General features: G+C 41.1%; 1 protein-coding gene across 1 annotated transcript; it reads right to left on the bottom strand.

The window, feature by feature from the left end:
* Positions 1–1,480: 1,480 nt before the first annotated feature.
* On the bottom strand, positions 1,481–21,455 carry GYPA (glycophorin A (MNS blood group)). The gene is made up of 7 exons (XM_054561821.1): positions 21,342–21,455; positions 18,809–18,871; positions 10,064–10,156; positions 8,080–8,118; positions 6,137–6,222; positions 5,267–5,345; positions 1,481–2,030 (listed from the first exon to the last, which is right to left on the bottom strand). The coding sequence occupies exons 1-7, from the start codon at positions 21,376–21,378 to the stop codon at positions 2,023–2,025; spliced, it is 405 nt and encodes a 134-aa protein (XP_054417796.1). The 5' UTR covers positions 21,379–21,455; the 3' UTR covers positions 1,481–2,022.
* Positions 21,456–24,366: the final 2,911 nt, after the last annotated feature.

Raw genomic sequence — 24,366 nt, 5'->3', positions numbered from 1 at the left:
CTAGTTCTTTTGTTTTTAATGATTTTATTTATTTATTTTTACAGAGGAGAAAGAAGGGGAGAGAAAATCAGTTGCCTCCCACACACCTCCAGCTGGGGTCTTGGCCCTCAGTCCAGGCACATGCCCTGACCGGGAATCGAACCGGCGAGCTTTTGGTTTGCAGGGTGACGCCCAAATACCCCTTTCAGCCTGCCGTTCCTCAGCTCTGCATCGTCTCCCTTCTCAATGTCTCTCACCTTTCTCCTGTCAGTCTCCGCCCTAGTTTAGACCTTTTGCTCACACACACCTACACAAACATATACCCAGGCCCGAAGAATAAACTTTTCTAATCAGCTTCACAGCTATTGCCCCTCCAGTCCCAAATTGTAAGAAAATCAGCCTGAGCCAGGCTTGGGATCATGTTGGCTTCATAGTTCTTTACTATCATCTTATGCTGATTTAATTATAAAAATATGAAGACAGTAAAGGTCATTTCTCCCCACAAACTTTACATTCAAATGCAAAAAGTCCACAGAGGGAAATAAAGTGAAATTAATGGGAAAAGTTCAAGGGGGTTAGAGCACTTCTTGCCTCCATCGTTCTCCTGCTCTGGCCCTGAGTCAGTCGCTTTACTCCCTCGTTGTTTTCAGCTTGTAAATTACTTCAGCGACAAGGTTTGTCTCCCGTTCTCTCTGGGCTCAACATTTTATTACTATTGGAAAAAGTACATTTTAAAAAGTGCACTGTCTTCCTGCTCAGGGCATCCATGCAATCAAATTCATCCAATAATGCTGTTAAAACTACTTTAAAAATACAGACCAACAGGTGTGTTTATTCTTTATTTTACATAGTCCACTTAGTATAAAAACAGTCTCTGAACAGACAGGTAGGTTAAGATTCAGATTTTTTAATTTATTAAAAAATAAATTTAAGTTGCCCGGCCCAGATACATAGATAATATTATTCATTGAATTGTCACACAACAATAGGAAGCCATATGGATTTTCATTAATGAGAAAAAATATCACAGGAAGGTACTTCTTTGTTTTTATACTGCTTTTTAAGTTTCACTCTCAGTGAGTGACAGCTGTATAGGCACAAAGCCTTAGCCTCATAACTAGAAATTTCTTTTAGAGTATTTAAGCCAATTTCCAAAGCTTTATTAATAAGAAAATCTAGGGCGGGATGGATTAAAAATTTAATTGGGGACATTAAAGAAGAACTTAACGGTGACTTATTAAAATATTCACCTGTATATTCAGGTTGCACATCTTGTTGCATTTACAGAGTTACTTGGTTCCTTTTGCAAGGAAAAGTCATTCTTTTTTTTCCCCTCAGGACTCTCTGACCATTTACATCAGTCCCTCTTCTGGTGGAACACAGTGGCCGCATCAGCTGGTGGCCGGGAGGGCATGATGCTGCGGCGTGGCCATTTATGTAGATGTGACTTTTCACTTCTTTTTAATGGAAAAAAATTTTGTATTGATTTATGCATTAAAGGGTGAATGTAAGTGTCATTTTACATATTTATGTCTATGCATATGTACAAATTTATATATATGTATGTACGCAAAGCATTTCCAATAACACACTTTATTTTTGTGACTAGAAATACCGTCATCCCTAGCATTACCATATCTTGTTTATTGAGTAATGAAGGAGATGATAGGATTTAATGTATTTTAAAAAGTGAAAATAGACTCAGAAGTTTAGGGTGAGAAGAGAAATTAAATTTCATCTATGACATTACAAGCCTTTGAATCAGAATTCTAAATCAATGAACTATAAGCATTATGCTAACACACAAAAGCAGGCATGAAAGAAAATATTTGTTCTACATTTTGAAATATTAATGAGTAGAGGTTTTTCCCATCATTGAGTAACTGGACTTATTATGATGAAATTGTCATCCTGATATTGTACAGTTTAAGGGTATATACAATTTATTGACATGTTCAATTTACACGTTAATTTTTCACTTGACTGAAGTTTCTTGTCTTTTAGTTCTTCCAAAATTTGACTTGGTGAATAAATTATTGTTGATTATTGTTCTGTAGAAGGATTATAGAGAAAAAAATATAAAACAATAGTATGAGACATAGTTATATTTAAATACAACAGGAAATTAATGCATATAATTTCAGAATTTTATATTCTTACAGTGTTGTTCTCACATATAATTGTTAAGAAATGAAAGCAATTTGCTTTTGGACTAACTTTACTTGAGTTACGCGTAAAGATACAGAATTTCTTAGGAAATCTATTCTGAAAGCTTTGGGTAAGGAACAAGCATAATTGCTCTGCTCCTAGTTTCCACAGAGATGATAAACGAACCCAGAACTTGTGTAGGGGCAGGACATAGTGGGAAGGCAGTAAGTGGTGAGTGAGTTGAATAACACGTGTGTAACTTCGAAAAGTTAAGGTGAGCTCCCTCACCTGCAACGTCTCTTGGGAATACCTTTATTTCTTGGACATACACAAGGAATCTGTACAGAACTCACTGCTAAATTCCTTTCTGATTCTAGCATGTGGAGGAAGGGTGCTGGGCTGGGCTCCTCCATCAGATCCAATGCTCCATTTTTCTTGGCTGGAAGCCTGGATAGATGTTACCCCCAGAGGGTGTGTGGAAGCGGTCGGAGGAGCCTTTGCTCTTGTGGAAGCAGGGCATTTCCCACGGTTTTCTCCTATTCGGGTTATCATGAGAACTGTGCATCCCAAGCGTTATCCAATGAGAAATGGACTGGCGGAGTCACCTGTGGCCATGGGCAGCTGACTCAGTTCCCTTATTCTCATGTCCCACCAAGCACAGACCATGTGCAAGTTCAAGGAGGTGAAAGCCATTCACACTTTATACCCCACCATCGCTAGTTATTGGTGAGATGGCATGATTGCTCTGATCTCTCACTGCCTTTGGTCTATTAAGTTACTGTAGAGGCGTATTCTCTAAGAATGAAACTAAAGCATTTTTAAATAATCTTATGTGTTCTCTAATGATCTTGTGAAGTGGGATCAGATTTTAGGACCCATTTCACTAACGTACTAAGACATAATACTTAACTAACTTCATTTGCACAAGTATGGGGAGATGAATGAGCCTAAAATTTGGTTCATCTGAATTTCCACTGCCTTTACCTATTTTTGGGACGTGAGTAGAGAACTGAAGCAGGGACCTTGTTTGTGGGGAAATGCCCATGATTCCTTGGATACACCATATTTTGTTTTCCATACCTTTGTTCATGCTGCCCAGCTGCCTTGTCCTGAGAACATCCATTTCTTTTTTAAGATGGGCCCCAGGTGATTTCATCTCCAGAAGCCTTTGCTACCTGCCCCCAGTTCCTTTCAGATGCTGTCGCCTCTGCTACCCTAAAACACCTTCACTGCAAAGACCATCTTCCATCTGTTTCCCCTCTAGACTGTCAGCTTCTAAAGGACAGAGACTCACTGGTATCTCTAATGTGAGCATGGTGCCCAGCACACAGTAAACATTTGATAAATGTTTGTTGCCCTTAAACTTAGAAGGATATTTTGATGTCCTTTGATGGATTAAATTGTCCCAAACTTTTGCGGGCTAGTCCACAGAGAAGCCCAAGATTGTGTGGGGAAAAAAAGAGGCAGAGGAAATGCTACACACAAACTTTGTCATCAGAATAAATAAGTGGCGGAAGGGATATATAAAAATCTAAGTAACAAAAAGTGAGGCTTTGGGTGGTAAGTGCTCCACTTTACAAACAGCGTGAAAACTTTTTACTGAAACAATGCAGAAAGTAAGTAAATTAAATATTTCACAGCTATTTGTTCCAGCTGCAAGTTGTATAGCAAGGCCACGTTAGTAAATGAAATTAATCTGGGACGTGACTCAAAGCTTATGTTAAGTACCTGCAAATAGGATTTTAGCAACCTTTACAGCTGAGAACTGTTTGTGTGCTTTTTGCTCCGCAGAGCACAGACTTCCTAGGAAGCCATGGTTCTGCACTAGCTGTCCTGCAGCTTTAAAAGCTCCCGTGAGGAGGCAGCTCCTCCCTCTAGGTGAAGCAGCTTTGGTAGATTTTTACACTTCCATTTTTGTTTATGATTCCCACCCCCTTCCCCGCCCATGTCTAGAAAGCCTAGCAAGTCCTTTGAAGATAGAAGCTTGGTTCAGGATTCAAACTGGAATCTGGACATTTACGGGACCTCAATTCTGTCCTGATGTACAATAATCATGGGAAAACCTTCCCAGATGTTGGAGAAGGCAGGATTGGATCCTTTTGCTCGAGCATTGAAGCCCATTCACAGAGACTTGTTCTCGGTAGACATCTCCCCAAAGAGTCGCTTGGGTTTACGTTTCAGGCAAAGTTTAATAGGAGCCAGGTACTAAATTGGCGAGGTTATCTAAGAGGCCATGATGAATGAAATAAGTGAAACTAACTAGGTACTTAAATAAATACTGGTGGCAGCAGCCACTCTTGTGAATTGCTCTTGTGCTGGTATGGAGGCTCCAGCATCGTTCAAGTTTACATTTTTTTCTGTGAGGGATACCAACATCTGGATGTTTTTTTAATGTAAAATCTCCCACTTTTTAAGGCTGTCAATAAATTTTTTTTTTAAACATTGCATGGTGCAATACTATTCTAGATGAGCAAAATATACCTGGAGTTCTCCACATGGTGTGAATTTACTTAGCAGCTGGGAGTGAAAATGAAACAAGGGCCCAAATGACCGGCCCGTTGTTCAGAGGAGGTTATTTGGGAGCAGAGCCTGCGCACTGGAGTAGCTAACAGGCACGGGCACCTACTGTGGCCAAGAACCGTTCTAGATGCTTTCCTTGGAGCTCATTTCATCCTCATGAAATTCTACGAGGTCGACTCTGTCGTTCCGTCCCTATTGAATCATCTCCGTGTTCAATATCGTTATCGCCGCATGAGTCGCCTGCGCAAGGTTGCAAGTGTTGGAGTATGGACTGAAGTCCAGGTCTGGCTCCAAGTCTGGGGTTATTACGCCGCTCCTATTGAGGGGCCTCCTTTATAACTTCAGTTTGGAAAATAAGTACCCAGAAGAACTTTGTTTTTGTTTTACTTACAGTGTTTGTCTTACTTTTTTTAAAAAAGATACTTTATGCCTAAGAGAGAATTTCATTGCTCTGCAAACAAATGTTCACATCAAAAGAAAATCTAACAGAAGCAGCATTGATTGAACAGAATATAAGTGAATCCCAGCTGGGCACACCCTTCCCAAATCAGAGAGAAGTAACTCATTAATTTATTTCTCTTCCCAAAAGGTAATAAGCAATAAGAATAGTCACACCAACCTGGGTTTCCTGTTTCTACAGAACTTAAAGGAGCGTCTGTGTCATGTGACAATGGAGGTTGTTCACTGACGGACTTTTTCTAGAAGTAAAAAGCAGAAAAATATTAATGTCACAATTTTATAAACTTAAGACACTATAAAGAAAAAGGCCTCAGATGAAAACATTTTTTGGCTTAAGTTCTCTTTTGGTTAAAATTCACTTTGTAGAGTTTTTTTTTTAAGTTATTATTTCATGGATATTTACGAACTTTCATATAAACTTGTATTTGTACTTCTATGTAGTATTTGTTATTTCCATAGGTGAATTTCACCTCAGACATTGACTCTGTCGTATTTCCCTGCTATAATAAAAAGCTAAAATGAACAGTTTTTAAAAAAGAGGTAAAATGCTGTGTCAGATGGACTTAAACTTAGCTTAAGCAATTAAAAAATTCACTCATGCCTGAAAATTTGTGGGTGAAAGCTTGAAAAACTTGTTTCAGGAAATATGAGAATAAAAAAAAGCAAATGTGTTAAACAAATATAAATATATTGTGTTATTTTATATATTTTTCATACTCAAATTAAATACTATATTTACATATTTCACTATTTCATCTATAGCCATAAAAATATATGAAATCAAGTTAGACAAAAACTGTGGAGGATCTTTCACTGGAAAATGGGGATTGTCTATTTGGGGGTTTCTTTATAGGGCAAATGTAAAAAAATTTTTTGCTTGAGTAACTCAGTAACTTTTCCGTATCTAGTTGAAAACGATAGATTTTTTTTTATGCTGTTCTGTTTCTCTGACTTTCATCAAACCCAGAGGAATTAACCCTCCTAGTGATGTTCATACCAGTTACAGCAAAATTAAGAAGTTCACTCTCACCTGTCTCAGTTTGCCAATACAATAAGCAGGAAGGAGTATAAGTACAATGACACCAGCCATCACCAGAAAAATAATGCCTATTATCGCTGTGGGAGAAAAGAGGGCAGACAATTACAAACGTGCGAAATCAATCCCTGCATGCCCATCGAAAAATAGGACAGGTAAAATCAGGGTAATATCACTTTGCCTTTTTATAGAAAGAACATGCATATACTCTTATGTATATTTTGTCTTTTGAAAAATTAGGTTTTTTATAGTAGTCATGTGAGAAGCTGAACCTTTGAATGGTAAAGTCTTTTGTCCAAGGTCACACATCCGACAGAAGCAAGACCTAAGCGTCCCAACTGCAAAGCCAGCTGTCTTCATGGGGCCCCCCAAGTATCATGACGGGCGGCCGCTATGAGGACTTGCCACCCCGATGTGGCAAGGACCATAAAGTCTCCCACAGAGAGGAAACAATATCTGGGTGTAGGAAGGGGTGCTGCAGAGATCACAGAATCAGAATCCGAAGTTGTGAAGGAAACTCGTATAAGCAGCTCACAAACGAGGAAAAGTCAAACGAGTTGAAGTTACATACCCTAGGTGAGACAGCTAGTGAGAAGCAATTCAAGTCGCCTATGTTCTAAGCTTTTCTTCCTTCTACATTATCTTTGTGCGTAGGCTATCATCACTAAAAACATTTTCAAATCTTTCACTTGGTGGGGACCAAACAAGGTTTAAGTTAACAATACTCTTGGATATTCATAGTACACAGGGTCCAGAGGAAGCAATGCCTGCTTGAGTGTGATAGGTAGGGCAATAATATGTTTGTCATCATTTATAGTTTTCATTCGAACATGTCACCTAAAATGTCCTATGATGTGCTTGAGTGTGATGATATTGTTATGTTACAGAATTACATGCCGATGAATTTGTAATAAGAAAGTGGCATTATTTTGCCAGACCCTGTATTTGTAGTGAATCCAAATGAAGTATGTAGAAGGCAAATCATACAGGTAACATGGCTTATTTATTTGGCTAATCTACCTGTAAAAGTCTCAGTATTGATTAAAAAAATAAATAAAAGTCACCCCCCCCCACACTGTTATTACTCAACCTTCCTGTCCACTTAGCTTTAATTTATGAGACAGTCATTCAGTTCCACAATCCATTTTCTTTTTCCTGTGTGAAGTTTGGACATAGGCCAAGTGCAAAGGGAGGTTTAGAAGTGCAGAATAGCAAATAAGCGCATAAATGACTGAAGCCAGATCTGCGGCAGCACCTAAGGGGGAAAGTGGCCGTGCCCAGTTACAGACGGTTTGGAAGACAGCCCCAAAGGGGTTGCATAGGGCCCAGAATGAATTGGGGTTGGGACATGAATGGCCTCTGTTTATTCTTGATATGGGTCCAATTAATGAGATGATTTTAAACTCGTTGCTTTCTTCACAGTACGGATGAGAGAGATTCAGTTCTTTTATAAGCTCTTAAGAGAATTTTCTCTAGTAGCCATGGTGGTTAGAAAGCTAAACCATCTACCTTAAAAGAAAAATTATTATGAAGTTATGTATTGCTATTTCCAAAATGTTTAGGAAAATAAGAGCCCTGGCAGGGTGATTCAGTTGGTTGGAGTGCCGTCCCGGTTGGGGTGCGCAGGGGGAGGCCAATCAATGTCTTTCTCTCACATCGGTGTTTCTCTCTCCCTCTCTCTCTTCCTTCCTCTCTAAGATCAATTTAAAGAAAAAAAAATCCTCGGGTGAGGATGTGGGAAAAAAAGGAAATAGGAAATGCCTATTTTAATTGTAAAAAGAGCGTATTTTGTTTGCTCCTACAATTTTGTGTGATTAAATTTAATAGCATACTCTTTTGTTTTTAAAATCAACACTTCTTATTTTCTTGGGTATTGGGAACTAGCAATACCTAATACATCCTAGAAAGGTTGTCAGTTTATGTAAATATTAACATACCTGGTTCTGAGAAAGTGTGGGAAATTTGACTTCTTGCGCCTAAAAAGACAAAATGTCAAAAGAAGTCAGAATGCGTAAGTTAGTATCTCTAAAAAAAAAGAGCACTTTGGAATTAGACTAGTCAGGGGGTATGTTTTTCTTAACTGTGTTTAGGGAGCTGTTGTTCGAGTTTCAACAGTTGGTAAAACTTAAGAGATACAGTCTTACTGTTAGCACTTCCATACCTATTTTCCACTACCCGACAAGCTTTCACAGGTCAGAAATCAGGAAACCAGCTCACTAACTAAAGGGCAGGGTAGGAGAAAATACTGAAAGAACCCCTATTGATTTGCATAAGAAACAGTGCATTTTAAAGAAGTGTAAAAATAGAAAATTTTAAAAATTAAAAAAATTTTTTTTAAGTGTAAAAGTGGTGAACAGAAAGGAGACCCATTGAGCCATCCTCCAACGCAGACTGCGTGCAGTCCGCTCCTGAAACAGGTCATGCTGCTGTGAATTTTCTAGATGTATGGCCGCAGCCACCAGCTGAACCCTTATTGGGTCTCATCGGAGCTTTTGTCAACAGTCCCACTAACTCCTCTGTCTGCAGAAGTTTCCAGTACACTTGCTTTAATGCTTCACCAGAATTAGCTTCTCCCTTATCAGTCCGTATTTTACATTTCTTTTTTCTGCTCTCTCTAAATGCCATTTTATGTCACGAAGCCCTTTTACTGTTACAACTCTGCAGTGTTCTTGAATTTCATTATTATAAATAACATGTTGCACTATATCATGCCACATGGTCACATGGACTCGGTTAGGTTCATTCTGGGGCAGTTCTTTATGAAGGGTAATTGGGGCTTGTCTTCTCTTTCTTTGTCACAGTTGACACCTGTCATTGGTGTATGGAGCCCCAGCATAGGAGAGAAGGGGTTTCAGCCTCTTACTGGTTGGCGGCCTTGGACAAGTCATTTAATTTCTTTGTGCTTTTGTATTCTCTTGAGCAAATCAAGACTATAATACTTATCTCTTTGCAGTGCCTGTAAGGATCCAATCACGTGATGCATGCAAATCCTTAGCACAATGGCCCACCATGCTAGCTGTTCATTACGGGGTTCGTGGCCCGAGGCACTGTGTGTGTGTCTGTCATTGGCACTTAAATGCTTTCCGGTTTGACACCACCACATTGACTTCCCATTGAAATCATTTTGAAAATTTGATGGTTTAATTGGAGCCTAATAATTAGTTCCAAGCACTTGGTCTAATGTTCTTCTTTGTTAAGATGTCTTGCTTCCGTGCATCTCAGTACCCTGCCTCGGTGTCCCTGTCACCTAAAGATTCCCACAGCCACTCTAACTCCTCTTTGAGGCTTTATTTTAAATCTGGAGTATCCTGCTTCGACCCCACCTGCACAGACCCTCTTTCTTCCTCCTTTCAAACTGCTCTTGCCCAGTTATCTCCCCGCCAGAGAAGTAACCAGAGAGTGGGTGCTGCCTCACCACCCTTATCTCAGCACCCAGCTTGGTTTAAGGTTCTTGATTATTAGGTACTTCTGGTGGGTCAGACTTGGAGCTAAGCAACTTTACATACATCTTCTCCCTCTTCAGAGAAATGCCGTGAGCTAAGCATTAAGAACGCCATTTGAAAATGAAGGGGACGGAGGTCCCTTCACTTGGGGTCAGCGGCTGGGACAGCTGAGCTCCCCTGCCCCCGCCCACTGCCGGAGTCTCCTCTCCACTGCGTTTTTGGCTGCCTGTCTGCGGCCCACCTTTTCCTGGTCTCATTCTTCCCTTCTGTTGCTAATCTGCTTGACTTTCTTTAACATTAAGTATTGTTTCTATGAGACATTCTAGAGATGAGAATTGCTCAGAGGCATAGGGATTGCATCTACTTATTAGCTTCTGTTTCTTAGACTTTGTCAGTTTCCTAGCAGTGACAGATCCCATTAAGTAGTATTGCATCAAAACAATAACTCCAGGGCAACTATTTAAAAATATGGACAAACCTGCTTGCCCCTCTCCTGTGGTGAGGTGATTTCTAGTAACTGACAGTTCCGTTAGTTTCGGTTTAGGAGTAGGAGAGGATGTGGAAACCAAATCTGTAAAAAATAGAAGTTGAGAAGGCATCAAGAATGAGGTGACAGAGTAGAACACAGAGTATATCACAAAAGACAACCTTAGCCCATGTCTCCCGCATTTGCATAGCATTCTACATAACTCAGGGAAACTATGTTCCAGGCCTCCCTCACTCTGTCTCCCAGATAGTCTTATTTCCTCAGTAAAAATTAACACAAAGACACTCTCTTTTTTTAAAACATTGAATTTATTGGGATGACATTGGTTAATAACATTATATAGATTGCAGGTGTACAATTCTATAACCCATCATTTGTGTATTGTATTGTGTGTTCACCACCCCAAGTCAAATCTCCTTCCACCACCATTTACCCTCTTCTACCTCCTCTTGCCCTCCTTCCCCTCTGGTAACCATCCTACTGCTTTTTGTATCTATGGGTGTTTGTTTGTTTGTTTATTTGTTTGTTTGTTTTTGTTTTGTTTTGTTTTTGCAACAAAGACTCTCTTAAATTCAATTTCCTTTAGTCTCATAGAAGGTAAACCATTTCTAAAGTTTCTCACCCATACTTCTTTTCTCTCTTTATACATCCTCAGGTGCTTAAGCTACTTTCAAATTTCAAGGTCAGGAAGCCGAAGGTCCACGCTATGTGCCCCGAACAACCACTGAGAACGTTCTAATGCCTCATGGGATAGCCACAGCCTTCGTGTCTATCGGGGCCTCCCAGGGTTCTCAGGCCCTAATCAGCTAATAGACATCTGTGGACATACTCAGTTATGCAAAGTTATAAAATTTCTGTGAAAACATGGATTTTAAACAGGGCTTTTTCCCATAGACTCTTTATTTGGGCCTAATTGATAGAAAGGATCCAACTAAAATTCTAACTATTAAACGACAGCCATGGTTTGCCTAAATCTCATAGGGATTGGATTATGGGAAGGGTCTCTCTCCCTCTTTCTCCCTCCCTCTCTTCCTTCTGTCTTCCTTTTTTTCCTTCCTTCTTTCCTTCCTTTCTTCTTTCCTTCTTTCCTTCCTCTGCTGCGCTCTGGGCTCATAGCTTTCTGTAGCTAAATCAACAAGTCTGTTTACATTGTTTTCATATTAAAGACCAATTTAAATATCGTTCTATTTAATTTAGAATATATTTTTACATTACAAGGTCACTTTGAACATTTACTCTAACTTCCTTACTGTACAGATAAGACATTTGATACCATCAAAATTAAATGATTAGCTCAGGTTAACACAGCTGGTAAGGAAAGAAACAGAGATCGAATTCTGCTGATCCCCACTATTATTCCCAACTCCCAGCTTTCTCTGACTGGCTGAGACCTTGTCGACAAGATTGTCTTTGATGTTTTAGCTTATGAATTAGTGAACACTAGGGTGCATTGTACACAAAACAGGACAAGTAAACCTCTCCAGATTCCCAGACATCCTAAGTGCTAGAACTTTAATAACAATCACGTAGTTTTTATTTTGATGACTTTTTCACACTGATTTTTTCGTGCTACTCACATCATATCTCCCAGCCCTCAGTGTTGTCCTGCTGCTGAGAGAAACTGTTTTCTGCTCTGGCATTAGTGACATGCAGGTCCTTTTCTTACACCCTTCACTTTTCTAAAAGGAACATGTCCAGACTACACCTGAAAAAATGCCACCTCTTTCTGCTAGAGAAGCATATTGACCTTGAGGTGTTAGGGAAGACGTATCCAGCATCTGGCTACCCAGCAACAGACGGGCTTCGGACCAATACTGCCTGTTGCCTTAGCTGCACTGGGCTCTGGGAAACCTACCCCATGCCTGCTTGCAATGAAGCACTGGCTGAACCTTGGACGGCAGGTGGAGTTTTAAGTGGAAATGCAGAGAAGGAGGAATTAAGGTAAAGAAAACAAGGGAAGAAAATGGGGCAGGGGACAGCTGGCAGGCAAAAGCAGGCAAATCTCTCAGGCTGACAAAGCCTTAATGTTCACGCAGAAGAATTAGTGCACAATATAATAGAGAGGGAGGTTTGGCAACGCCTTGAACTCCTAGTTTAAATCTGTTTGTTCATTCCCTAGACACTGGAAGGGCATTTGTTATGGTGCTTTGCACGAAGCACTGGATTTTGTCGTGTATAATACGCATTTATATTTTTGGCCCAAACTTTCAGGAAAAAAATCTTTTGTTTCAATTTTTTAATTCAATTATTTATTTATATATGTATATTTAGATACTTGTTTTTTTGTATTATAAAGGTATTTTAGCACAAATTTTTTAACATATTATGGTACAAGAAACGTTCCGTAACAAATAATTACAAAATACAAGAACAGATACAAGATATTTCAGGCACTACCCATGTATAATGCACACCCTTACTTGTCCCTCAAAAATGTGGGCAAAAACATGCCCGTTATACACGACAAAACACAGTTTATATTTGTTACCCGAACTGAATGCCATAGTTTCAGGTTTGGGGAGGGTGGTATGAATGAATAAATGCTTGAATGAACGAACATACCATCCAGAATACGAACACACCATCCAGAATACGAAGTATTCCAAATTTGCATGGTTGTCTCATCTCACAGTTTGCACTTGCGTAGCATTTGAATTGTTGCAGGTTTCCTTTGTCTCTTACCCTCCCTGCCCTGACCCCACAGTTGCTCAGGAACCCTCCAGCAGCCGTGGCTGTCTACCTGTTGGTGGGGGAAGTGTGAGAGGGCCCCGCCTCTGCTCCTCTTGTCCCAAGGAGGCGGGGCGACCTGCGGGCCCAGCACCCTGGTAGGGATACAGTTGGGAAGAGAGGTCCAGCCTCCTAACATTCTGCTCTGTGCTCTATCCAGGAACCCACGTGGCTTGCCCCAGCAGGGCCCATTTCTAACGTGGAATGTTGGTAAGAAGAACAGCACAGCGCAATGCCGGGGGAAGCCGCCGCAGGCTTGCTCTGTGCCGTAAGCTTCCAGTTGGTAGCTGAACTCCTGTCACGAAGTGATAAATTCGGCTCTGGCAGCTTTTGGCTTGGTTTTGGTTCCCTCCTGACTTGCAGTTGTTGGCAGTCTTATCTTGCAAAAGCAAATTCTTACAAGGGTATACACCCTGCATATAAAATGCCTTAAATAGTTTCCAAGTCAGACCACTACATTTTCTGAGTGTTATAGTTTTGCGCTTTGTGATGATGATGAAGACTGATTGATACATTTATTCGTGGAAGCTCTGCACAGCTGATGTGTGGTCAAACTGGGACAAAAACTCACATCTGTTGATTGTCGATCAAAATTCTTTTCTGTTAAACTGTACTGTTGTGTAGAGAACGCAGGCGTAAGTGGGGATCCTGCCTGTTCCAGTTCAAGTTTGGAGAAAGCTATTGTCATGAGTCAATATTTTAAGGGCAATACTCAGTTTTGCTTTTGAGCCAAAGGCTTGAAAAACTCAGCCTGGGTCAAGTTGTAATGATATAATCGTATGTCCATCTGTCGTCATTCATTTTTCATTTTTGGGATGGTTTTATTAAACTGAAGTAGCCAATTACAACTTAGAACAGCTGAACTTTCTAATGGATTGTTCCGTGAGTGAGAACATTCGAGCCTAACGTTTTGATTATCTTGTTTGAACTCTCCAGTCAGTAGCTCTTAGAGGACGGCCCGGCCTGGTAACGGGTACAATTAGTGGGTCAGGTGCCCAATGCAAGACTCTTATGTTACCTTTGTCCAGATCTACAACAGCATTAGAAACCATCCCATATGAGCCTGACATGCTTGAAATAATACCTTTCACAATTTGCCATATTAAATGTTGGTATTCCTTGTGGTTTGACTTAGAAAACCTCCTCTCCCCCACACTGGGTTTGACTCCATGCATTTTCCAAGGGCCGGCTCCTCAGTGTGTGAGACAGGAGGTGTGGACCGGCTCTGGTGGAAACCGGGCTTATAGGCCTAGAGGCTTGAACCTGAGTCCATAGCCACAGGGGAGCAGCTTCAAGAAATTCCATAGGAATTTAGCGTGAAAATCCTCAGTCTAAAAACGAGTTGTCAAATTGTAGTTTGGGCTCCCTGAGTGCAAGAGTTGCTAAACATTTTCTGTAAAGGGATAAAGAATAAATGTTTTTTGGCTTTGTGGGCCACACGGTTCGTTTCTGTTACAACTTTAACTTGATTGCTACAGTGCAAAAGCAGCCATAGGCAAGAGGTAAACCAAAGCACAAATGAGCGTGGCTGTGTTTCAGTAATTACTTATGACACTAAATTTTTAATTTCATATAATGTTCCCATGCCACAAAATATTTCTTCTTTTGTTTTTTAAAAAGCACTGAAAAATGTAAAAGCCACTGTTAACTTGCAGACTGTACAAAACCAGGTGGGGGCCTGGATCTGACCCAGGCTGCAGGCGGCTGACCATGGCGTCAGCGTGTCCAGACTCTCTGGTGTGGAATCCGATCATCTGTACTTTACAGAAGCCCTCAGATGATTCCCACATGCAGGCAAGACAGTGAATTCCGTGTTAAAGGCCCATGAAGTCAGTTCACTGGGTTGTCACTGGCATTAAAAAATTACATTGTACGAAATTGAAGAGAACACATGAACATGTATCACATATAGCAAAGAGTTATTATTTTGTGGGATTTTGTTTCATACACCTGTGTGTTTATGTGGATGTCTCCGTGTGCAATGAGGGGCAGTGCGCTTTCACTCTGTCTTCCTCGTACTTGAATACGTACTGAGGTTGACACTCCTGGTTAGGCCTTATTCTGAATACCTGGTCTCCAGAGGGCCCGGGGAAAATCAATTGCCCATGACACAGCAGAGATCCATTGAAGATGCCCACAAGCTTTTGGCCAGTTGTATCCAGCCTAGAACAACTTTCTCTGGGCTGTACAGGGTTGATAAAAGCAGTTAAAGTTTCTACGTGTATTGAGCCATTAAGATGGTTTGGCGTTCAGAGAGAGAATGCTTTTAAAAACACACACAGCAGCAGGCTTACACATGTACCTTCAAATCATAAGAATATAAAGGCAAATAAACTATAAGGTATATCTCAAAAGATCAGAAAGAAGAAGTCACTTAATAAAGAAAGTATGGGATAAAGATAAAAAATACTAAATGTCAGCTGTGAATTCACACACACCTATGGATTAAATTTGTGCATTAGAAGACATAGACCTTTAGACTGAGTCAAACATAGACAGGAACACAAAAACCAAAACCCAGTGGTACATACTAGACTACAAGGAACTCAAATAAAACAAGAGAATGTAAAATGTGTAAAAAAATGCAAAGATATATTAGATAAATTAAAATAAATAAAAACAGAAATTACAATCTTAATATTACACAAAGTAGAATTAAAGACAGAAACATTAAAAAGGATATAGAAGATTAATTTGTATTGTGAAAGGATGTTACACAATGATTCTTAAGTAAATGTGAACAATAATATAACAAATATAATATGAACGATGAAATAATATAACAAAAATAATATGAACAAATTATATCCCAATAATATACCAAGAAACATAAAGCAAAAGTAGCAGAACTACAGTAACAGTGAGCAAATTTAAGTTTTCTCCAATCGTGATAGATCAAGAAAGCAAAAATAAACCGAGAGGATCTGAAAAATATTTGCCTTGCAATCACAAGTGATTGATATGAACCTCTTTTAGGTAATAAATCAATGAAGATAAACTTTATCACATGTTCTGACATTCCCATACACTTATTTTGTAGTGACATTGATGAATTGCCTGACAAGAGGTTTTTGAGATCTGTATCAAGGGGCAAATTTTTATTAAATGAGATTATTATTAATATTGTTAGATGCTATTATTATGAGATTATTATTAATAATGTTAGAAGTTAAAATAATTGTGGTCATTTTTAGGAGATGCATGTTAAAATATTTAGGGGCAAAGTGTCGTGATGTCTGTAGCTGACTCTCAGATGATACAAGAAAAGCATAGATATTTACACACTTACAGAAAGATAAAGCAAATTATTCACAATTATTGAATTGAGGACTGGTGACTGGCTTGTTGCAGACCAAGCCAGAACAAGTAGAACAAATAGAAAAGCTGAGCAAATCCAAAGCCAGGGGAGTGGGCAGAGGCTACCAGGACAGCAGGCACTTGAGGGGTGGGGTGAGGGTGGTGGGGGGCGGAGAGAGCGGGGTGGTGAGCGCGATGCCCCCCACTAGCTTTCCTCTGGAGACCTCTGTCTGTTGCAAGCGGGGCCTGAGGGGCTGTGAGGTTTGCCAGAGACCTTGCCAGTCTCACAGAACTAGGGGGACTGGGTCCAGGGCCCGGTCAGGAGAAGCAGCTCCGGCAGATGCTGTAGCGGTGGGTTGGGCCCCCCAAAAGGCAACTCATCTCCTTCTCGTCACCCCAATCCTGACTCTCATGGACGCCAACTGTATTTAAAATGTTGATATTTTATTCATCATTAATTGTTTTGGAATTAATGTTGAGTTTTAAAAAAATACTGCATTAAAATGTTTATCTTGTTGAGTAAGGTTTGAGCTGCTCCTTAAACTTTGGGCCAGAGGTAAGTCCCTCACTTGCCCTGCCCTAACCCTCGCTCTGAGCCCTCCACTTGGAGTGATCCCATTGCATGGCAACTACATCTTAATAAGGCTGTTAAAAAATATCAGAGAAAAATGCTTGGCTTTCACTAGCAATCACCTATCCCACTGGCAAGAAAAAGAAGAGTTCTGGCACAGAATTTGGCAAAAGGGTACAGAGACAGATGTTCTCAAAATTTACGGATAGGTATATACATTGGTATAACTTTGGGGGAGGCAGATTTGGCAATATTCATCCAAACCTTTAAAATGTACATACTCTCACATGGAAATATGTGTCTACAAGGATGTCTACCCTCACGTGTTTAACATAACATAGTGCAGAAACAACCTAAATATTCAAAAGCTTGGCAGAGGTTATGTAAACCATGACTTATGCCTCCAATTCAATATTATGAAGCCATGAGAATGTTTTACAAGTATGTTTACTAATATGGACAAAAATGCTCTCTGAAAGAGAAAAAGGCAGGCTTCAGAACATTTCACAAAGTAATTTTTAAGTATATATTTATAAAAATATCTGAAAGATTTGCACAGAAATGTCAACAACTCTGACTTCCGGAGAGCAGAGCGGGGAATGAATGGCCTTCCTCCCCCGGGGAAGGAGGTAGGCAGTGCTGGGCGAGGGCCAGGGCTCGTCAGGCAGGCCTCCTGGTTTGCTCCCAGCCGCCCTGCTTGCTGACTGCGTGACCTGGGACCAGTTTTTAAAACGTTTTGAAGCTCTGTCTTTTTGCCTGTGCACTGGGGATCACACCTACTCCATGTTGATGTGGTCAGGATAAAATGAAAAAATTTATGTAAAGGGCTCACGTAGCACAATGCCTGGCACATGGAAAGTATTTAGTAAGGATGATTAATATCATCAAATTCTCATTTTTTATTTTTTCCTTTTCATTTTTTTCTTAATGAAGATGTGAAAACAAAATACACGCCAGCCCCTTTCTTTACATGGTTTTTTTCTGAAGTGTAGAACTGTTTTTCTCTATCACTGGATAAATGTTTATATCTCTTGATTCACATTACCTAAGGTGGCACAAAGATAAAGTGGAAAATCTGGAACTGGAATGGAAACTGCTGAGGGATATTCACAAGTTTCGGTGACAGGAAGTTAAGAGCACAAAGGTCAGATGTGACCAGTAAGGAGGTCTTCTTTTCAGGCTGGACTGGAAGAAAAAGTCCAGTCGGAAACCTTGAACTTGAGTTCTTCCTCATTTACTACCACGGATCTAACCGTCTCTTCCCTGAGTCAAGATCGTTTGTTTTTCTTGTTCTACCTAAGTAATTTATTAAATTTAAGAACACTGCTGTAGGCTTCTGCACACCTCCGCGGAGAGAAAGCAAGACATTTTGCTTTGGACCTACGAGACAAACTGCTGAGTTGGAGTCCGACCTAAAGTTCCTGTCACCGGGGGCAGACGCCTCCTCCTGCTCTGTGCCCTGGGCATCGGTGAGGTGCTGGGGGACTGAGAGAAGAACAACAGTGTTTCATGATTTGGGGCTTACGATGTTTTTGAGCTCATTTACTTTTCTGAGACAGGGATGGGCCGGAGTTCCATGATGTGAAAGAAATCTCCTATCTGATACTCTTAGCAACGGGAGCATGATTGTTGGGGACTTGGGGTATCATAACAGGAATAAACCATATTAAGAACATAAAATTATTAATGACGGGTTATCATATGTTCCCCATCAATCGCTGTTCTTTTCTCTATCAGATCTCTGAAATCAGTTTCCGCATACGCCATCACCAAGTTTGTTCGAGTAGTAATAACGATGAAATGAATGCTGGTATTTTGCTTTTCTTCCATTCATGTTTGTTGGCATTGATTAATGAAAGAGGCCTCTTAGAAAGCAGAGGTTGTGTGTGTTCAGTTCGCTTGTCAAAAACAATTTTAAACTTTTCCTGATTACAAGTTATGATTCTCTTGGCAGAAAATTTAGAAAGTCTTAAAAAGAAGAAAACAAAGTTACCCACAATCCCCACACCCAGAGATAGTCATAGGATGTTTCATTTCAGTACTTTTGCTTCAGTTTTAGTTTAGTTCATTTATCACAGAGTTTCACATATAGGTACTTATTAACAATATGGATATGATAATAATGGCTGGAAATCTATTACCTGCTTGTATTGTATTCTGGCCATTTGGAGGAGATGAAGTGGAGTCAAGCGAGAAAGAACAACCTATAATGACAAGTTGGGAAAATTACTTAAAATAGGCTTCCCAAATAGGTTCATAGATATTTTCAATAATCCTCTAGAAAGGAAAGTTAAAAAAAAAATTAGCACAAGCATGTTAAATTCAACTCTGCAATTTAGAACCAGTGGAAGTTCATTTTGAGATACCACCATTCTTTTCCCTCTCCTAGGACTCCTTTTTCAAAGCAATTCATAGTGGCGTGTCCATTTTTCTCCAGAGCCCAATTTCACACCAAGCTGAAGAGATTCATAGGTGCGAGCACGAGCCTACAGCCCTCGGTGCCCTTTCCCCAGATTTTGCAAGGTTGGCCTTTTCTTACTGTTCAGCTCTCAGCATAAACGTCACCTGATGGTGAAGCGTTTCCTGCTACCCATTCCTAAAGAAGCTTCTGTGTTATGTCTGACCTTGCCTGGTGTGATTTTCTCTGTCTTGTTTTTCGCTGCCCGTTATTTTAATAGTTTACTTGTTCTGTTTAATGTCTGTGTGGCCTCCGCTGCCCCCACCCCCCAACCCGGGACTCATGCCTCTAACTGCTCTGGCCTCAGTGTTGGGCACTTGATGTGAATTGCTGAACGATCAAATGAACGAATGCATGGAAATGAAACTATTTGCGAAATAAAGGACTTGGCACGTGACGACAATACCTGAAGTAAGAAATATTGGCCTTGGCCTTAAGATTACTGGAGAAAACAAAACCATCCTTTCTTTTTCCCTAGCCGATGCTGTTTCACCTCCCTCACGTGGTCCAGGTGCCCCTCTACAACTGAAGGGTGAGGGGGGAAACCCTCTGCGCACAGCTGTCCATGATGTTGTAAGGCGGTCACAGCTGGGGGCCTTCTTCGAAGGGCTGGAGGAGACGCAAGAGGGCGACGGCACTGGCCCTGAAGGCCAAAGGGGCCTTCCCGTGGCCTCGTTGGCCTCGCCTGAAGTGTCATTTAAGGTGCTCATCCACCCTCTGCTTGAGCAGCTGTAGACATGAAGAATTTCTTTCTTTTCCAGGAATCCTCAAAGACACATCAAGTTTTCCCAGATATCGTGCCTCACCCAAAGAAGAGTAGCGTCCACTTCCACGGAGTAGCCCAACACTGCCCTCTGAGGCAACACAAAGAAGACCTGTCTTCTGTCTAAAACTCTACAAATATTTGAACATATTTAAATAATACACTATATACCCTCCATTTGGTTTTTTTTCAAGCTAAATGTTTTCATACTTTGCTACTTAAAAAGAAAATTTGGGGCAGAGTCTCCTGTGCTCCTGTAATTTTCTTCTTGTTAGAAATCATCATCACATGCCCAGGTTTGTTCCCTAGTCTATAATTATTATTATTGCTAAATACGTACTACTTCATTGTGAGCTGGGCACGGGAAGAGGTACATTACATTAATTACCATGTCAGTCCTCATGGGATCACTGTGAAGCAGCTACCAACATTGCCTACATTTCGGAGATGAGGATGTTGAGCCAGAGGGGTGAGTGATTTGATTTCATTGTTCTCGAACCTTTCAGATGTGCAGCCAGATTTGCACCCAGTTCTCTCTGTCCCTTACGTCAGCACTTTAACCGTTACACTCTTTTACCCCCTGAGGGACCTTGGCAATGCTGGCTCTCTTGCCTGTCTCCTACAGAGCACCCAGGAGGCGCCCGGAGCTTGCTCCGGCCTGCGTTTGAGTGATGTCTGACGGGCTACGTGCATTTCAAACGATTGTCCCTCCTTATCCCTGCGCTGGGCACTAGCATTGCCCACGCGTGAACACTGCATTTCGGAAAGATGACCACCATAGCACTCTCAGGAAGAGGCCAAACAGAATGATAATTTAACACGACTTAAGAATACCCCCATGTTATTTCTTTATTTTAATGAATTGATTTAGACGTGTCCCCAAACCACGGAACACCAAAGCCAAGGGAGCTGTTTTTTTTCTCTTCCCCGCTTCACACCTCAGTTACGGACCCACGGAGAGAGAGCGTGACCCCTGGGGTCTCAGAGGTCAGCTTGTGGCTTGTATCTGACGGGAGGCCGAGGAAATGATAATTTCTTGGAAAACTTTTTAAAAATCGAGGACTGCATATCCACTTCATCCTCACTAATGACTCATTTAGAAGTTCACCCCATTTAAACACCAACAAAGCGACACATTCATTCAGGCAGAAATAGTTCTCATAGTATTTTATACACATTTTGAAATTCTAGCTAGGCTGAGAACTAAAGCATGCTTCTCAAACTGGGAAACTCTGATCCAGCCCCAATCGCTGGCTCCCTCACGCCAATTCCTCCACCTTGACAGCTGAGTCCAGTAAAATCCACCCAGCAGCCTGGGGAGGGAGATTATACTCATTCTTTTAGTCATTAAAATAAGATAGAACCAAAGCGTGATGGTTTATATATTAATTATATTAATTCTAATCTCATATGCAACAAAAGGGCATCATATCAAAAATTTTTTTCCACTTACCTGTCAATAATAATCCAATTATTATAGTTTTGTACATCCTGGGATCATGAGCTGGCTCCCAAAAGTCAGTGTGAGAAAAGCAGCAGAGAGACCGAAGCTGTCCGTGTACACAGCCCGCGCACCCTTATCTTTCAGGCCCACCTGCCCGAGGCCGCGCCACTTGATAGGCCCGGGTGGCATTTTAAATTACGCAAAATTGTTAAACGCCTGTCAATAAAGATACACGGGTATCTGCTTCGCTGGGATTATTAAAGTATTAAGTAAAACCTTCCCTTCAAGAAACGGGCTGCTACATGCTCACTTCCCTTTGCATAAATTCCGTGGGCATCGCCGGGTAGGGCAACAGCAGTCGGGAGCCTCCGGTTGCACAGACAAGAATCAGACGGGAAAGGTCTGAGGCCAGGGCGTGAGCCGGCTGCTGTGGCTGTCAGCGTGTTAGGAACTTTTCGTTTTTAATGTGCAGATTTTCTTGAGTGCCAGGATGAAACTGGCTTCTGACATGTGAAATAAATGCGTTTCAGAACTGCAGTGACTATATGGGCGCTCTGGGGTTTCATGCAGCAGCGTAAGAGTACGTGAGACGCACAAATCTCAGATTCAGACTAGAGTTTGAACTGAACAGCTGCCTAACCAGTGACTGTTTTTCTCTAAACATAAGTTAACGGAAAGACAGTAAATACGAACACTCAAAAACGAAAAAAGGCAAACCAAAACCTTTGTCGGAAAGCGGGTTAAAATGAGAGAGAGGGCAACCTGAAGAAGATCAAATTTAAAGGCAGGCAGGACGGAAGCAGCGTGAATTTAGATCTGAAACAGCTCAAAAGAACGGCTTGGATACTCCAGCTAAACCATCTGACTTCCTAGAAGAGTGTGTGTTTGTGAAAGTTGTCAAATACACCATATTTACATTTTTACCCCAAAATGTGTGGGTTTTTAAAATTTTATTTATTTATTTATTTATTTATTTTTAGAGAGAGGGAAAGGGAGGGAGAAAGAGAGGGAAACATTGATGTGTGGTTGCCTCTCACGCGCCCCCTACTGGGGACCTGGCCTGCAACGCAGGCATGTGCCCCGACTGGGAATCTAACTGGCAACACTTTGGTTCGCAGGCTGGCACTCAATCCACTGAGACATACCGGATGGGGCCCAAAATGCGGTTTTAAAGAAAATTATGAAATGATGTTTGCAACTTCAGGAATGGAGTCACAGAGAAAAAAAAGTCATGTATGGGGGAAAAGATGGAGATAAATATCAGTTAACATCCTAAGGGTGGGGGCTGGGATTGAGGAGGAGGCAGGGAGCTGAGAAGCAGGCTTGGGGGAGATGAAGACTGAAGGACACAGTGGGGACTTTGAGGGACGGTGAAAGGGTCTTAAAGCCTCAGAATCCTTGAGCCCCTCTTAGGCCCTGTTAAGTCATGCAGAACAATGCAGCAAAATTTACAAATAGTTAAATTGAGCCACTATTTCATAAACTAATACCTTGATTAAATCCAGTCACATCAGGTTGCGTTGCAGAAATTGCTCTCAACAGACAGCCAAGTGAAAATTTAGTAGGTTTTAATATAATTAATAAAGAATGATTTCCTATGATTTTATATTGCTAAGGGGAGAGCAATTCGCATGAGCCTTAAAAAATACTATTTCCCTTTAAAAGTGGGTAAACAAATCCATCACTATTCTCCCAAAAGACTAGGAGGCAGCTATTAAAATCATGTTTTCAAGAACAATTAATGATGTGGAGACTTGGGATAAAATAGGTAAACGGAAAGCAGCAAGATCCAAAGCTGCATATGCAAAAATAAAACCCTATTTGATTCTTTTTTAATTTTTTTTCCTTCTGGGCTTTGTCACCTCTGCCTGAAACACTCTCAGTCTTTTCTCACACGGCCTGCTTCCATTCACGCAGGGTCTCACTTTAATAGCACTCCCTCCAGGAGGCTGTCCCCGGCCTCCTAAGCCTTCATCGGCACTCGTGTTGTACCCTCTTCTTCCCTTATCATCTTTGTGTCCCCCCGGACTCTAAGTTCTAAGTGAGTATGCCGTCGCCGGTGGCTATCTTGTTTACCAACGGGTGTCTGGGGCACTGTTGACAATAAATATTTGCCAAGTCGATAAGTAACAAAATGAAATGTTTCCATATAGAGGGAAGCAACTTCTCGTAGGCAGTCTTGCTGATGGGAGCAGAGGTTGATCATATATATATATGTATATATGTGTGTGTGTGTATATATATATATATGTATATATCTCCTATGTCATATCTTAGCATCAGGTTACCCCAGTATGGAGGTTTCTCGCTAAGGCAAGAAGAAAAGAAAAATCAGCCTGAAATCCAGCTTTCATTCTTCTTCACCCTGGAGTGATTGGCCTCTGAGGACACTTTCATCATATGACCTGTTTTCCTTGAGAATCGCTTCATTAGTCTTACATGCACTACTGCATTTACTGTCCTTGCATGACCTTTTCCTTGTATCTGTAGGTCCTATCTCCCTTGTTCTATTTTCAGCATCAGGCACAATACCTTACAGATACTGAGCGTTGGTTAATCTATTGTCGTCAGTACTGGCAAACCAGATGATGTAAATAGTCACCTATATGAACATGAGGCCACAGGAAAGGAATGAGTGCTTTGTTCTTTGTTACCTAGAAGGACTGGCCAGGTCTCACTAACGTGGGGAGCGGGCACTGGCCGTGGGTCAAAGTATGGGTTTGGAGCTCCCTTCAGGCAGACCTGTTGACCTGACAGTTGGTGTTGCCACATGCTGTCGAGTCGGCTCTGACTCCTGGCAACCCTATGAATGAGTGGTGTCCACACCGCCCTGTCCTCAGCAGCCCAGCTCAGCTCCCGTAGACTCATGCTCACAGCTTCTTGTATGGAGTCAACCCATCTCATAGTTGGTCTGCCTCTCTTTCTGCTGCCTTCTGTTTTTCCAGCATTATTGTCTTTTCCAAAGAACCCTGCCTCCTCATGATGTGCCCGAAGTAGGACAGGTTCAGTTTGTCATTTCTGTCTCCAGCGATGT

This window comes from Pteronotus mesoamericanus, unplaced genomic scaffold (genome assembly GCF_021234165.1).
Source record: "Pteronotus mesoamericanus isolate MK-2021 breed Mesoamerican mustached bat unplaced genomic scaffold, CSHL_Meso_final contig_163, whole genome shotgun sequence".
Classification (NCBI taxonomy): domain Eukaryota; kingdom Metazoa; phylum Chordata; class Mammalia; order Chiroptera; family Mormoopidae; genus Pteronotus; species Pteronotus mesoamericanus.
Note: the sequence above shows the minus strand (reverse complement) of the source record. Positions and strands in the feature narration are given on the sequence as shown.